Source organism: Microcaecilia unicolor, chromosome 4 (assembly GCF_901765095.1).
Source record: "Microcaecilia unicolor chromosome 4, aMicUni1.1, whole genome shotgun sequence".
Classification (NCBI taxonomy): domain Eukaryota; kingdom Metazoa; phylum Chordata; class Amphibia; order Gymnophiona; family Siphonopidae; genus Microcaecilia; species Microcaecilia unicolor.
The window spans coordinates 245,024,802-245,040,795 of record NC_044034.1 but is presented as its reverse complement, the minus strand read 5'-3'; the positions used below and the strand labels follow the sequence as shown (position 1 = coordinate 245,040,795).

The 15,994-nt window shown below is 43.7% G+C and overlaps 1 protein-coding gene across 1 annotated transcript in view; it reads right to left on the bottom strand.

The window, feature by feature from the left end:
- Positions 1-15,994, bottom strand: part of ABCC4 (ATP binding cassette subfamily C member 4) — a 520,751-nt gene that overhangs the window by 358,722 nt on the left and 146,035 nt on the right. Inside the window, exons 15-16 of the mRNA XM_030201377.1 lie at positions 9,367-9,582; positions 52-192 (exon numbers count right to left, since the gene is read on the bottom strand). Of these exons, the coding sequence (XP_030057237.1) occupies positions 52-192; positions 9,367-9,582 (357 nt within the window). The remainder of the gene's footprint in view (positions 1-51; positions 193-9,366; positions 9,583-15,994) is intronic.

Here is a 15,994-nt window from a genome sequence, read left to right as displayed (position 1 = left end):
AAGTACCTTATTTGACCTTAATGATGTCTTAACATCAATTCTACCACTTACCTGCGCCAACATGCCCAGTAATAAAAATATAAAAATAACAATGTAATTAGCTCCAGCAGAAAAATATTTCTTGTAGACCTTAAAGCCTACGGTTCCCTCAGCTCGACTCTCTTCAGGAAGAACAGTCAACACAGGTTCTGCCTAAGGAGAAAATTTAACTGCTGGTTACAGGAGACAAGAAAGGAGTTTTCTAATCAGTAGTCATGCTTGCCGACAGGTGCACATTTTTAACAGGGCGTACAGAAGCTTAAGTTGAAAGATACAAGAAAAAGCAACTTGAAGTGAAAGCTTTGCAACAATCTTAACGGCAACTCAGTCGTACTCAGTACTATGCTGAAGCTGACTCGCAAGAGCTGTTTGTTAAGTTTTAAAGAATTTTGGGAGCCAGTAGTTAAAGTAGGCACCCCATGGCTACTTTAACAACCGGCTTCCAAATTTTGGGCTCGGGCCCCCTCCTGAACTCCTTTTTACTTTGCTGGTGGGGATGCTGAGCCCCACTAGCCAAACAGATGGACTGCCACAAGCATGTGAAGTCCCAGCATGCTGCTCAGAGTTAGAAACAAGCAGCAGGAAATGGCGGCAGTCCATTTATTTGGCTGACATGGCTTGGCATCCCCACCAGCAAAGGTATGCCTAGCACACCCACATTGAAGGGGAGGGGGGAGAGAGGCATGCATTGTCGTCGTCGTCCCCCCCCCCCCAGTCCTCCCATGCCCCACCATACAAAAAAGGCAGGGCTGGCTATGCCCAGAGAGAGAGCCCATTGTTAAAAATTTACCAGCACACTACTGGTCATACTCAAACTTCTAAAGTATATCTCTTCTTTAGCATTCCAAGCAGAGTGGCCTAATGGTAAGAGCAACAAGCTGAGAACTGAGGAAGTTAGGGTTCAAATCTCACCAATTATCCTGGTAATCTCAGGCAAAGCACTTCAATGTCCACTACCTCCAGCACAAAAACTTCAGATAGTAAGGAACTGATATTCAAAAGGATGTGCCACTGAGTATCTTCTCTGACCATCATGGTTCTGGTCCAGGCAGAGAAGGGGCAATATTTGGTACTAGTGCCCACATAGCTATCTGGGCAAGTTGGACCTCTCAAGTAGTTATTTTAACTTTGCCCAGTTAGTTATACAGAAATGGTACTAGGTATCACTGTTGATCCAGATGTTCAATGCTGGTGCCCAGATGTGCCCTGGTACTGAATATATGGGGTTTAAATTAGCCCTGCAGCAGTAAGCATTAAAAAAAAACACTCAACACCACTGGTTAAATATTGACCAGTAAACTTCTAAAGTAAGGGAAATACCCACATTAACAGAAGGTAGCTCACTTTGAGCTACTAATAAAAAGGTGTGGGCAAAAGATAAATAACTGACAGTTCACGAAAACTCATCAGAACTGGTCTGGCCATCTGAGCATGCCATCCTAGTGAATATGTATAATAATCTCAAGCCAAACTCACTTCCAGAGTAATTCTAAACAAGAATACCCCTCTTCTAATGTCAGCCTCCAGAGACTTCATTGGCATTGCTATCTCAAATCTGAGAGCTTACAGAATTCAGAAAGTCTCCATAAGCAAAATAGTAGATAGGTACAACTGTTCAAGGGCAACTTTTTAGAGGTTGACCCAATTTCGGTTCCAACACCAAAACCGGCCTGAAATTCAGGTTCAAGTTTCTCCCGAAAATGCCCTGTGCATTTTCGGCTGAAACCAAAACACTCCCACCCCAACCCATGATCAGTCTCTGCATTCTAGCCCCCCCCCCCCCCCACCTTGGGCTGCCTGATGGAAAAAGAAGCCCCCCCCCCCTTCTGCAGAAAACAAGTCCCTCTAAGCTGCCGCTGCCACTACCACCCCCACCCCGGAAGAGACCTACCTTAACAAGCCCTGGTGGTCTAGTAGACTTTTCCGGGGCAGGAACAAAGCCTACTCGTTCCTACCCCGGTGCTGATTGCTCAATGGAAATGGCTGCCGGGTTTGCCATGAGAGGTCCCAGCAGCCATTTTGAGATTGGCACTGGCATAAGCGGGAGCAATCTGGCAGCATGGCTTCACTTGTGGCAGGTCAAGTCAGACAAATATGATTGATTTCTTTGACTGGGTGACCAAACAGTTGGACATGGGAGGGGCGCTAGATGTGGTGTACTTGGATTTTAGCAATGCCTTTGACATGGTCCCACAAAGACGATTGATAAATAAACTGAGTGCCCTCAGTGTGGGACCTAAAGTGACTGACTGGGTTAAAAATTGGTTAAATGGAAAAAGACAGAGGGTAGTGATAAATGGAGTTTGCTCTGAGGAAAGAGATGTTATCAGTGGTGTACTGCAGTGATCGATCCTCAGGCTGACCTTTTTTAACATCTTTGTGAGTGATATTGCAGAAGGACTATCTGGTAAATTGTCACTTTGCGGATGATACCAAACTCTGTAATAGGGTGAACACACCGGAGGGTGTGGATGACATGAGGAAAGATTTAGCAAAGCTTGAAGAACAGTCAGATAATTGGCAACTAAAATTTAATGCTAATAAATGCAGGGTCATGCACTTGGGTTACAAAAATGCAAGGGAACGGTACAATATAGGGGGTGAAGTGCTTCTGTGTACAAAAGAACAGCAGGACTTGGGGGTGATTGTGTCTGATGACCGTGATGGGTCAAAGCCAGAAGAATGCTTGGTTGCATAAGGAGAGGGATGACCAGCAGGAAAAAAGAGGTAATAGTGCCCTTCTACAAGTCTCTGGTGAGGCCCCATATGGAGTACTGAGTGCAATTCTGGAGACCGCACCTACAGAAAGATATAAACAGGATGGAGTCGGCCCAGAGGGTTGCTACAAAATTGGTAAATGGTCTCAGTCATAAAACATATAGGGACAGGCTTATGAACCTCAGCATGTACACGCTGGAAGAGAGGCTTGAGAGAGGGGATACAATAGAGACATTTAAATACCTCAGAGGCGTTAATGTACAGGAGGTGAGCCTTTTTCAAATAAAGGAAAACTCTGGAATGAGAGGGCATAGGATGAAGTTAAGAGGAAATAGGCTTGAAGGAATCTAAGAAAATTCTCTTTCACAGAAAGGGTGTTGGTTGCATGGAATGGCCTCTCGATGGAGGTCATGGAGATGAGGACTGTGTCAGAATGTAAGAAAGCATTGAACAAGCACATGGGATCCCTTAGGAAAAGGAGGAGTTAGTGGTTACTGAGGAAGGGCAGACTGGATGGGCCATTTGGCCCTTATCTGCCATCAAGATTCTATGTTTCTAATCTTCAGTCGCTCCTGCTTTAGCTGGTGCCATTCTCAAAACTGCAGACAAGACATCCCATGGCAATCTTGGCAGCCATTTCCATTGAGCAGCTGTACCGTGGCATGAACGAGTGGGCTTCATTCCTGCCCCAAAAGAAGCCATTAGACCACCAAGGCTTGTTAGCATAGGCCTGGGGAGGGCTTACGGGTGGTCGGGCAGCAGTGGCCTAGAGGAACCTGTTTTCTGCGGACAGGCAGGAGGGGTATCTTCTTCCAGGAGGAGGGGGTAGGGCGAGCATGACATTTTTGGCTTCAGCTTCAGTTCTGGCCAAAACAAAGCAGAGAATTTTGGCCGTGGATTCGGTCTCAGTCAAAACCAAAACCATCAGATTTTCTTGGTCTCTAACCCTTTCAAACAACTAAAACACTACCTGGTTCTTGAAAATATTTATGAAAGCTTTCTAGATTACTCTAGCCTAAAAATATGTAGTTAATCTAAAAGGCATCTAACTAAAATCCCGTATTTGACTATCACATATATTGACCACTGTTTACAAAACCAACATAACACAAAAGTGTAAAAATCAATTACAAATATATAATGGTTACTGCTATATAGATCAAAACAGCCATGATTTAAAGCCGTTGATCTGAATTACTGCTTAATAAAATGAAAAATATAGGACTCCATTTTAAAAGGGTTATTTTTGTATTTGACCCTTTTAAAATGGAGACTGGGTGGCTAAATGGCAGATGACGTTTAATGTGAGCAAGTGCAAGGTGATGCATGTGGGAAAAAAGAACCCGAATTATAGCTACGTCATGCAAGGTTCCACGTTAGGAGTTACGGACCAAGAAAGGGATATGGGTGTCGTCGTCGATAACACACTGAAACCTTCTGCTCAGTGTGCTGCTGCGACTAGGAAAGCGAATAGAATGTTGGGTATTATTAGGAAAGGTATGGAAAACAGGTGTGAGGATGTTATAATGCCGTTGTATCGCTCCATGGTGCGACCGCACCTTGAGTATTGTGTTCAATTCTGGTCGCCGCATCTCAAGAAAGATATAGTAGAATTGGAAAAGGTGCAGCGAAGGGCGACTAAAATGATAGCGGGGATGGGACGACTTCCCTATGAAGAAAGACTAAGGAGGCTAGGGCTATACAGCTTGGAGAAGAGACGGCTGAGGGGAGACATGATAGAGGTATATAAAATAATGAGTGGAGTGGAACAGGTGGATGTGAAGCGTCTGTTCACGCTTTCCAAAAATACTAGGACTAGGGGGCATGCGATGAAACTACAGTATAGTAAATTTAAAACAAATCGGAGAAAATTTTTCTTCACCCAACGTGTAATTAAACTCTGGAATTCATTGCCGGAAAATGTGGTGAAGGCTGTTAGCTTAGCAGAGTTTAAAAAGGGGTTAGACGGTTTCCTAAAGGACAAGTCCATAAACCGCTACTAAACGGACTTGGAAAAATCCAAAATCCCAGGATTAACATGTATAGAATGTTTGTACGTTTGGGAAGCTTGCCAGGTGCCCTTGGCCTGGATTGGCCGCGGTCGTGGACAAGATGCCGGGCTCGATGGACCCTTGGTCTTTTCCCAGTATGGCATTACTTATGTACTTATGACATGACAAACTAAGGTAAATAGCTATTTTAGGGGGTCTTATACTAAATATTATCTCATGTTATCTGCAGCAGGGTCCACAGGAATAAAATGGGCCCTAAGAAAGCCACTATTTGTAGATCTGCAGCACATACTTTCACACTTTTGCCAAGGAGGCATGTTGTGGGTTTGTTCTGGGTGGGCCATAAAAGTGGAATATATTTATGGGTTTTTTGCAATGGCAATACACACATACTGAAAAAAAAATTTGGCATTAACATCTGCTACATTGGCAGGCACTGATGGAACAACCGTATTTATCTCTGTGGTGTTTGAAACTCCTTTCAAATTAAAAGTTTTGCACTTTAATATTAATTAATTGTTTGTGAAATCCAGCACCTGTGTCTGAAGTGCCAGGACTTCTATACTCTTTTAAAATACCAAGTAATGCTGGTCCTTTTGGAACATATTTCTAAAGAAAATGGCTAGTTTCGCTGTACGTACTGGCATTTGCATGTACATTTCCAGTGTCCTTATCTATATTTTACAAAAGGCTCCACATTCAGTGACTCTTTTCTAAAATACTGAGAAACTAGCCGTTGAGCCCGTTAAAACGGGCTATTGGGTCGCCGCTGTCCCCTCCCCCCGAGGTCGCCGGTGCCCCTCCCCCCCCGAGTCGTCGCCAGCCCGTCTCTTCGCTATTCAACTTACATCTCCAGAGCAGGCAGATCAGCTGAGCTCCCGTCGGCCTTCCTTCTCTGCCTGTGTCCCGCCCTCGTGTGACGTAACGCCGGCGAGGGCAGGACACAGGCAGAGAAGGAAGGCCAATGGCAGCTCAGCTGATCTGCCTGCTCTGGAGATGTAAGTTGAATAGCGAAGAGACGGGCCGGGTGGAGGGGTGGCGGCGACTCCGGGGGGGGGGGGGTGTACCAGTGGCGGCGACCTCGGGGGGGGAGGGGGAGCGGTGGCGACCTCGTCGGTTCCCTCCCCTTCGCGCAGTTTCCCTCTCTATCCCGCCCCCCTGTCATCACATATTTATGCGGGTGCGGGTCAGAGAGGGAAGTCTACTACGCATTTGCGAGTGAGTACGGTCACTCGCCGTTTATATGTTTGATTGGGCATGTCCCAACTAGGGCATCCCAATTCTAACTAAAAATCTCATGCAAAAATTGGTCTTTTATTACAAAAAATATCTTTGAAAATGAACCTACCAATATTTTCTGCATTGCAGTTTTGGAGACTGAGGACAATGGCCAAAATGGAGAAAGTAGGGTTGTTGTTTTTTTTTTTTTTTGATAGACCTTCCAGGTGTAATACCTGGTTTTTCATGTACAGAATGAGCTAAGCAAAATTTGCAGCCATAAATTATGCACAGAGAGCATGTATGAAGCTGTAGAGTTCCTGGGGTTTGCCTTTTTAAAGCAGTGGTTCCCAAGCCTATCCTGGGGGAACCCCAGCCAGTCAGATTTTCAGTACATCCACAATGAATATTCATGAGTTAGATCTGCATGCAATGGGGGCAGTGCATGGAAATCATGAATATTCATTGCGAACGTCCCGGAAACCTGACTGGCTGGGGATCCCCCAGGACAGGCTTGGGAGCCAATGCTTTGAAGTATATGTGCATGACCCAGAAGGGAAAGTGTAAGAGTGTGTCACCTTTCTAAAATTGTCTTTTTATACATATACTAGCTGCACTCACCTATGTGGCCAGTTCTAAACTTGACTCCATTGTCTCCTTTCAATACAAAGCCACTGATAAAAGCAATTAATAATATTTCTTGTTGTTATTTCTTCCATTTACCTGTAAAAATGCACCAGAGTAAAGATGCTATTTCAATGTGCTCATACTTACGTGAACTATAATTCTTAACCAATTCTGTCTGATTTTCAGGATATCCATAATGAATATGCATTCAATTTGCATACATGGAAGGCAGTGCATGTAAACCTCTCACACATAACCAGGATTGGTTTGTGAAGCTCCGTTATAGAAACGTGCATACAAAGAAGTTTGTGGAAAAAACTAAGGGGTCCTTTTACTAAGGTGCACTGAAAAATGGCCTGCGGTAGTACAGACGTGTGTTTTGGGCATCAAAAAAAATGCCTTTTTATTTTTTTGCCGAAAACGGATGTGCGGGTTCATTTTGGGTCTGAGACCTTACCGCAAGCCATTGACCTAGCGGTAAGGTCTCATGCGGTGACCGGGCAGTAATGGTCTACACACGTAGCTGCTGTATGCCAGAAAATAAAAAAAATATTTTTCAGACATGTGTAGCGGATGCGCGCCAAAATTGAAATTATCGCAAGGGCTATATGGTAACCGGGCGGTAACTCCAATTTGGCGCACATAGAGTGTGCGTAGGCGCCTACACAGCTTAATAAAAGGGCCACTTAGACCATGAAATCACCGTTGTAAAAGGCTTTAAGTCACAATAGTGGAGGAGTGGCCTAGTGGTTAGGGTGGTGGACTTTGGTCCTGGGGAACTGAGGAACTGAGTTCGATTCCCAGCACAGGCAGCTCCTTGTGACTCTGGGCAAGTCACTTAACCCTCCATTGCCTGCCGCATTGAGCCTGCCATGAGTGGGAAAAAAGCACGGGGTACAAATGTAACAAAAAATAAAAAATAAAATATGAAAGGGCACTGGGGATACAGAAAAATAGAAAAGATATATATGTCAAATAAAATCCATTCCTGATTTGATGCCTTTGGCAGCAAGATCAAAATACATTAAAAAATATAGCTATATATGTGACATATACCCCGAGATTATATATATTGTGCAGAGATTTCTGCGTGGAAATTGAAGCGTACTCCATAACAAAGTACAGAAGCTAACTGGTTAACAAGCTAGTAAGCGCTGATAATTGGAGGTAAACAATCATCAGCACTAATTGGCATTAATTAGAATTTACGAACACCAGTAGCTAAGTGTAACGTGGTGGAGTAAATTGTAAGTCGTACAGTTGAAAAGGGGGCTTGGCCATGGCCATGGATTGAGTGTGTCATGGGCATATCTTAAATCAACACGCATTGTTGTAGAATACACCCACTCCGTGCCTAATTTAGGCATTGGGATTTATGCCAGGTTTTACTTGGCGTAATTGGCCGCAATTAAATTTAGTCATGTGGACTGGCGCATTCTATAAACCGTGTGGGAATTTGGGCTTATTCTATAAAGTACGCCTAAATTAAGACATACTTTATAGAATACGCTTAACCAAATTTCATTTCGGCACCAAATTTTTAGGCATGATACGTACAATCTAGTCCATAATGTAAATTCAAACAGGGGTGCCTGGTGATTACAGCAATAGGCTGAGACCCAAGTCCTGCATCTCCCACTGAGACTCCTAATGCCCTTGGATGAGATCCCTCATATACCAACTTAGGTACCTGCTCTAGAGGGTTTACATTCTATCTTCTGTACCTGAATCACAGTTCACCTTGAGCATCTGCTTGTAAAGGTGAGTAATTAAATCCAAATACAAAATCCTGAGTTATAACAAAGCTAGAATTAAGACAACAGTTTCACCTACACATTACCTTATCATTAACCTGTTTTTGCTCAGTGTTCCAAAACTAGTTTTAGAAATCTAGGGTGAAAATAAAAATTTGAGCAAACAGGTTAAGGACATTAGACAAAAGTTCAACACCAGGTATTTGATAATTTGAGCCCCATGACTTTTTATGGTGGTCTTCTTTCAAGCACTGATGCAACTTGAGGAGAATGGAACTAGTCAGTTAGCTGGATAAACAAATTTTGAGGACTGTGAGGGAGTCTATAGGAAATTAACGCTCCCACTTAACAGCACTCCCTCAAAGTCACAGATAGGCATATTTTCAAAGCACTTAGCCTTCCACAGTTCCATAGAAACCTATGGAACTTTGGAAGGCTAAGTGCTTTGAAAATGAGCCCCTAGAGCCACCTTAAAAGGCGGGCCACAGAGCAAGGAAGCGATGACTCAGCAGGAGCAGAGCAAGGAGAGGGTGTGGTCAAAGCAGAATAAAAACCCTCAGCACAGATCAGTCAGAGAAGCCCTCCCTATGCCTTCCCTGAAGAAGTGTAAGTGGGCCCTTGGAATCCTGCTGAAACTAACTTTTGAACTGAGGACAAAACCTAGTCAGTTGGGCTGCCTTTTTGGAAAGGCAGAACTGTAATTCTTGGACTCCAGAACAGGCCATGGAAGAGAACTTTATAAAAACCCAGATTGATGTTTACAAGTCAGGAGGAAATAAACATAAAGGGAAGAGGTCACCTATTTCCCTGCACATAAATAAAATGATTTTTATTTCACATTTGAACCTCTGTGTGGTTGTGGTTTTTCAAAGCCATCCAGGCCAACCCTAGCTCACACTACTACAAGGATATATATCTTTCAAAAAATTAGGGACTCTTAAAGGGCTTTTCATGAATTAGTTTCTCATTTAATTAATTCCATTCTATTTGGTACATACCAGCACGTGGTCAACAGTACCATCTGTTTGAGAATGCACAGATGAATCCATCGACCACACTGAAGACTGGGAAAACGTTCGATTCCTTGGTTGTATTCCTAATGGAGTATCAGGAGCTGGTAACTGGTCTTCTTCTCCATTCTGCTTCAAAAGAGAAGCAAAATCCACTCCAGACTGCAAGAGCTCTGAATACGTTCCTTTGCCCACCACCTGGCCCTACAATGGATTAAATAAGCTTAGAAATTTAAACGGATATGTGAGTCAATTAGCTCTATCTGCCTGTAGAGTTACAGCTGAGACTAAGAAGGGAAAAATGTCACTTAACACTTTCACTCATTTCCCAATTAAACATTAATTGCTCTTTATCTCTTGGTTTAGGATATTGATTTGGATCACAACCTGAAAGATAGTTTTCTACCACAAGAAACATCTCTTATAAAATAGTTTAAAATAGTTTTAATGAACATCACAACACTCAAAACAATTTAGGCGTAGTTGGCACTTCAACGCCTCCTCAGTGAAAAACATACAAACACACAGATGCTGTTCAGAGAACCCCTCCCCACCCTTCCATTCCCTCCTGCTCTTCCCCCCCCCCCCCACTGGCACAGTCATTACACCCCATCCAACTTATAAAACTCACCTTTCCTTCTCATGTAACCCAACCTCTCCCCCAAGCATATAACATTCACTAAACCCAGCCCCATATAAAAAAATCTGAACATCAACAGGTGAGCAATTAGCCATACATAAATTTAGGAAATACAGAGATACATAACAGCTGTGCCCACCATGTATGTCGCCTCATTAGGTGTAATCAGCAGTGCTCGCCATTTCTAGATAACGACTCCACATATGTTGGTATTGTCGCAAAGTCCAATTCTGGAGCGCTATGAAACAATATTTCTTGCATAACCAGCCCAGCTGTGCTCATAGTACAAAAGCTAGGTGGATGCTTCTGTCTTCACTGTTTTGCAATAACCATGCGAGCTGCAGTGAGCGTCAACATCAGTAATTTATCATGATGACCCAATATCACCCACCCGCACATTCAAATGTGCTATTTCCATTAAGATAGGTACTTTACATTCCAACAGTTGCTGTACATACGTAATAAAATTTCCCAAGTACTCTTGAAGAAGAGGACAACCCTACCACAATCCCTCCAACAATAAATCTTCCCTGTTCCCAGTGCACAACCCAATACCTCTGGTGTTTTATGCCAACGTACCAACACCTTAAGGGCATTTTTGAAAATCTGTTATGCAAAGGCTATATGACGTATATGTTCTAGTAGATCTTCCCGTGCCTTACTGGTAAGTGACCCATCCATATCCTTCTCCCAGGCAATTATATGTGTTTTTCCCTCCCTATCTTCATGCAAAAGATGGTACAGGGTAGAAATGCATGCTCTTTGAGCTTAGCACAACTTCAATTTTTGTCTGTGCTAAGCGCTGAGGAGCCCTCCTGCCTGTAGAATGTAATTTTAAACCTGAAGATATGGAAACAAGTCTCCCCTCTGTAGACCATATTTCTGCTGTAGATCACAAAATTGTAGTACCTTACCCCCCCCCCCCCTACAACAACTGCCCAAAACAACATAACTTCAGCTGCTCCCATCTTTGACACCTCCTCCTTCAACAATCCCTCTCATCCTGGTTGAAAAGCAGGTATGTACCCTATAGGCTGGAAATAGATCCCTGCACCCACCTTCAACACCTTCAACAATTTGTGCTTTGCTCCCTGCAGCAACTTAATAGTGGTCCTTACAAAAGGATTTGCTATAAGCTGGATTTCCCCTAAGCTTAGGTCCACCCATGGCAAGTACCCCTGACAGGTCACTCCCCCTGGGTAAAGGCCCACATGCTTCTTCCACCACCACCAAAGCTTTGGGCACTGGAGCCTGCCAAGCCACCACTGCTCAGAGTTGAGCTGCTAGACAGTATCCATCCTCAAGCCTTAATCCACTACCTATGCCCGAAATACCCATCCCCTCCAACTTCCCTCCAATTCAACCTATGTCCACCCCAACGCTCCCCACAGAAAGACACATAGGTGGGAAAGGGGAAAATGTGGGATACAAATGCAAATATTGAGGTTACATATTCTAGTAATCATGAACGGAGTCAAAGGTATAAAGTGTTCATACTAGACGATCGTACTCTTGGAGTTAAGAGTATTCAGATAAGGAGTCCACATTTTAAAGAAAGTTTCTTGGCTTTCAGACCATGAGTGTCCAGTTAAACTCGCTCCATGGTTAAAGTATGCATTTGGTTTCTCCATAAAGTCAAGGATGGAGGGGCATCATGATTCCACTGTAATAAGATATAGCGCTTAGCTATTAAAAATGCCTTGCGAAGAAAAATATTGGGCATTCAGATGCCTTCAACAGTGCCCTGCAAATCATCCAAAAGGCACACCTGTGGAATCGCTGTCCAATTCTCCTGATAAAGAGAACTCAGATAAGTCCACACTCTCCCCCCCCCCCAAATTGACGATGTTTATAAGAAGCATCTTTCTACCCACATTTAAGACAGGCCCCATCTACAGGAGCATCTATGTGCTCGAGATGGATGAATATACAGATGCATCAAAAATTTATAATGCAACTCCTGCAAATGTGCACTCTTTACCAGGTATGGACTCTCACAGACATTCCTCTGAGAGTCTTCCACAGAAGAATTACAAAAATCTCAGGTCCACAGATCTACTATAGGTTACAAAAGCAACGCCCTAATGGCTGCTTCAGTGTTGCATAATAACAGCCCATTAACCCTTTATGAACTGCTTTTAAAGGACATTTTTCATCAAAAAACAGATTCATGAAAGTCTATAGCAAAGGAGCCCAATAGAGAGCATACATAACGATGAAGCTGAAGCTAGGGATACCAGTCCCGCGAAGTCACATTATACCTCTGCCGGAAGGTATATCATGGCAATTATTCAGCCTCATCATCCTCAACCACATCCTTAACTAAGACCAGCCCCTGCTCTTACCATTTGTGATAAGGATGGGAGCACAACCCTGGGGGAAAGTCCGCACTGTCAATCAGGGATAAATACCTGGAACACTGCGCGTAGAGTCCAAACTGGTTTATAAAGAAACACCACGCCCAGTGAAATGGGCGAATTAAGATGTGATCTTTCACTGACTTCTGAAGGTCCTCTGCACTATCATGTAAGATATATGCCAGATGAAGGGGTTTCCCTATCTCCTGTTCAAAGGCTGTATCACAACACTCTGTTGATTGATACACCCAATCCCTTGTATATCTAAGATAGCAGGCAATATTATAGGCCAGTAAATCAGGAAAACCTAACCCCCTCATCTCGACACACAAACTACAATTACCGCAAAGAGGTACAGGATCGTTTTCCCACCCAAATAAATTTGTGAACCACGTCATTCCAAACAACTAAATCTTTTGGTTTAAGAATCAGTAGTAAATGCTGCAAGGGTTTAAGTCATTTAGGCATAAACATCATATTCAAACGTTGTACATGGCCCCCAAAGACAAAGGTAAGTGTGTTCATCGGGCCAGTAAAGACTTAGTAGTCTGCAATAGGAGAGAGATATTAAAGTGATATAAATGCATCAAGTCCCCCTTTATTTGCAACCCAAGGAACCAAAGCATAGGCCCTGCCCACCGAAGTGGAAAGGACCCATGCCATGCTCCACGCAGCACCTCAGATTTGTCATGATTCAGCTATAAGCCCAAGATGTCTCCAAATGTCTCCATAATATGTAATGTCCGTAGCAACGATTGTGGCGGACTAAACACCATCAATATATCATCCACTAAAAGGGCCATTTAAACTCTCTACTGCCCACTTTAATACAAGATATACCCTATCCACCAATAACTTTAAAGCTAAGGGCTCTATCCATAGAATAAACAAGGTAGGGGACAAGGGGAAACCCTGACATGTGCCCCTCTGGACTTCCAATCTTGGAGATAACAGTCCATTAACCAGTACCTGGGCCCAGGGATGTTGATAAAGCAAATGAACTATATCTAAAATCTGTCCTGCAAATCCATATCAGGGTACGACTGCCCAAAGATAGGACCATGAAATCGTATCAAAGGCCTTTTCTATATCAAAACCTATCAACATAGAGTCCTCCCTGTGAGCGCACACTGTTTCCATGACACTAAGCTAGCAGCAGACATTCGCTACTGAATTCCTCACTTTAACAAATCCTGCCTGGTGCTGTCCCAATAATCGGGGAACTATATCTAACAAGTGATTGGATAGGATCTTGGCATAAATTTTTACATCCATATTCAATAGGTCTTTAAGTGGACGTCACATGTAGCAGCCCTCATGGTCTCTGGAAGAATGCCCCTCTGTAATTTGCCCATCTTATACTGCTAACAAAGTTGGGGTCACATGCTGGGCCAAAATATTATAGTATTCTACAGGCAATCCATCAGGACCTGGGTGTCATGAAATGCCTAGCCACCTGCCTGGGGTTACCCCGCGACCACTTAGGGTCTTATCCCCAGCACAGCTCAAATTCGTCTGTACCTGCCCGCTCATATTCTACACTAGTGACCTCCTCCCACCGACTGGGTCACAACCACCTCTGGGTAAGTCTCCCACTTTTAAAATTATCCCCAGTGATTTCTAGGTTACTGGAGCCACACTTCCCAGTGATCCCAGTTCCCAGAAAGCACTCACAGACCCAACACACAAACCACCAGGATTCTTATCAGTCCAGACAGGCAGAACAAACAAACAAATGTATTTATTCTCAGAACTTGGAACAGTGGGCAAAAAATGTGCAAATAGCAAACAGTAACAAGTAACTGAAAAATGGAACAATTAGAAAACTAACTAAACATCTGCATACTTCCTAGAAAGTACCTAGGAGATCAGGACATATACAGCTGTTCATCAGTTATCAAATATAACTGTTTTTTACAGAGCTTCAGCAAACAGCTCTCTTTCTCTCTCTCTCTTTCTCCCGGTCTGAAACTGAACTGAAAAAACCCAGTAAAGTCCAAATGAGATGAGCTCTTGGGCCAATCGGAGCCCAGGCAACAAGATTTCAAATATATAATGCTTCTTGCTTGTGTCAAACTAAAGAAAAAAAAACTCAGTTCTCTGTAACACCTTTACAGCAAAGAAACACCACCTGCTGGCCAAATAAGAGAAATGCACTTCAAAGCATAATGAAAGAAAACATCCAATGCATTTTACAGGCTTAAAACACACAGTTTCTTCACACTGGGCTTTTACAGGAGGTTGCGGTTTTGATTTCAAAGCGAATTTCACCCTCTTGTACTGGAGAATTAAATAGATCAAAATCACTCCTGTAATTAGAGAAGACATACCATTCAAAAAGGCCTCCTGGGGTGTGAAAGCTTCCCATTGGACCATGTATAAAGTCTTATAGGACCCAATATTGAGACAGCGGGAGTTAGACCGGCTAACTCGCAATGTCAGCAGCAAAGCTGGAAATTCAATGCCGGGGCCATATCCAGCCACCAGCATTGACTTTACAGAGATTTGTTTCAGTTTCTTTGACTCATCAGCACTGAACACCATTTTTAGCTGTCACACCCCTCACCTAGTTCAGGAAACCTCAAGACCTGCAGAATTCCATACCTAGAGTCTTGTAGGTCTTTACTTCTTGGTTGCTGCACTTCCCTTTTATAGCCCTAGATGGGTTGCTGATATATGATCTCACTTCCTGGCTAAGGGATCCAGTACTTCAGCAACAGGCTTCTAGAGTTGTGCTTACTCCATTGTTTGTTGCTTTGTTTGTTCCTACTTCCAAGCCCTGCTTGTTCCCGCTTCCTGCCTTCCTCTGTTTCTGGTTTCCTACCCTGTACTGTTCCCAAGGTCCTGTTCCTGTTAGAGCCTTGTTCCAGTCTGTGTCCTCTGCCTTGTTCCAGTTTGTGGCTTTAACCTGGTTCCAGCCTACTCCCTGACCTCAACTCCATTGGGCAAGCCCCAAAAGGCTCTCTTAAGAGCCACTCCCTGTCCTGTCCTGACTTGACAGGTCACCTCCAAGGGATCTTTAAGGGCCAACCTCCAGACTGTTCCAGTCAATTTCCAGCCAGTCTGCTAGGTGCTGCCTAGTCCTACGATTCAGCCAGTCCAAGTCTGGCCCTGCCTTCTCCAAGTCCCAGACTCTGACAGGTGGTTCTGTCAGCAACTGTCAACGAGGACCTATGCTGCACTTATGCCACACAGGTAACGCCAACCTTATCATAGTCCAAGCGCTCACCTTCCCCAACCATGTCATTGGGAGTATCTCCCCCATATCTTCCTCGGTGAAAATCAAAGAATTCATTTAGTCTCTCCGCTATGGTCTTCCCTGAGTGACCCTTTTACACCTCAGTCATCTAGAGATCCAACTGATTCTTTTGTTTCTAATATACCTTCGTCTGGGGTCACCACATCCTGGCAAACAAACCCTGAAAGGTTCAGTAGACAGACACATAATCAAGGGACTGATGTTACAAGAAGAGATACTACCATACTCCGCTGATGATGTGTCTTTCTACTGAACCTTTCAAGGTTTGTTTGGAAGAATCTGGTGACCCCTGATGAGTTTTGGTGAACTCTCATGTTCTTTATTCCCTGGATCACTTTTGCTGTCTGTGCTACCCATGTG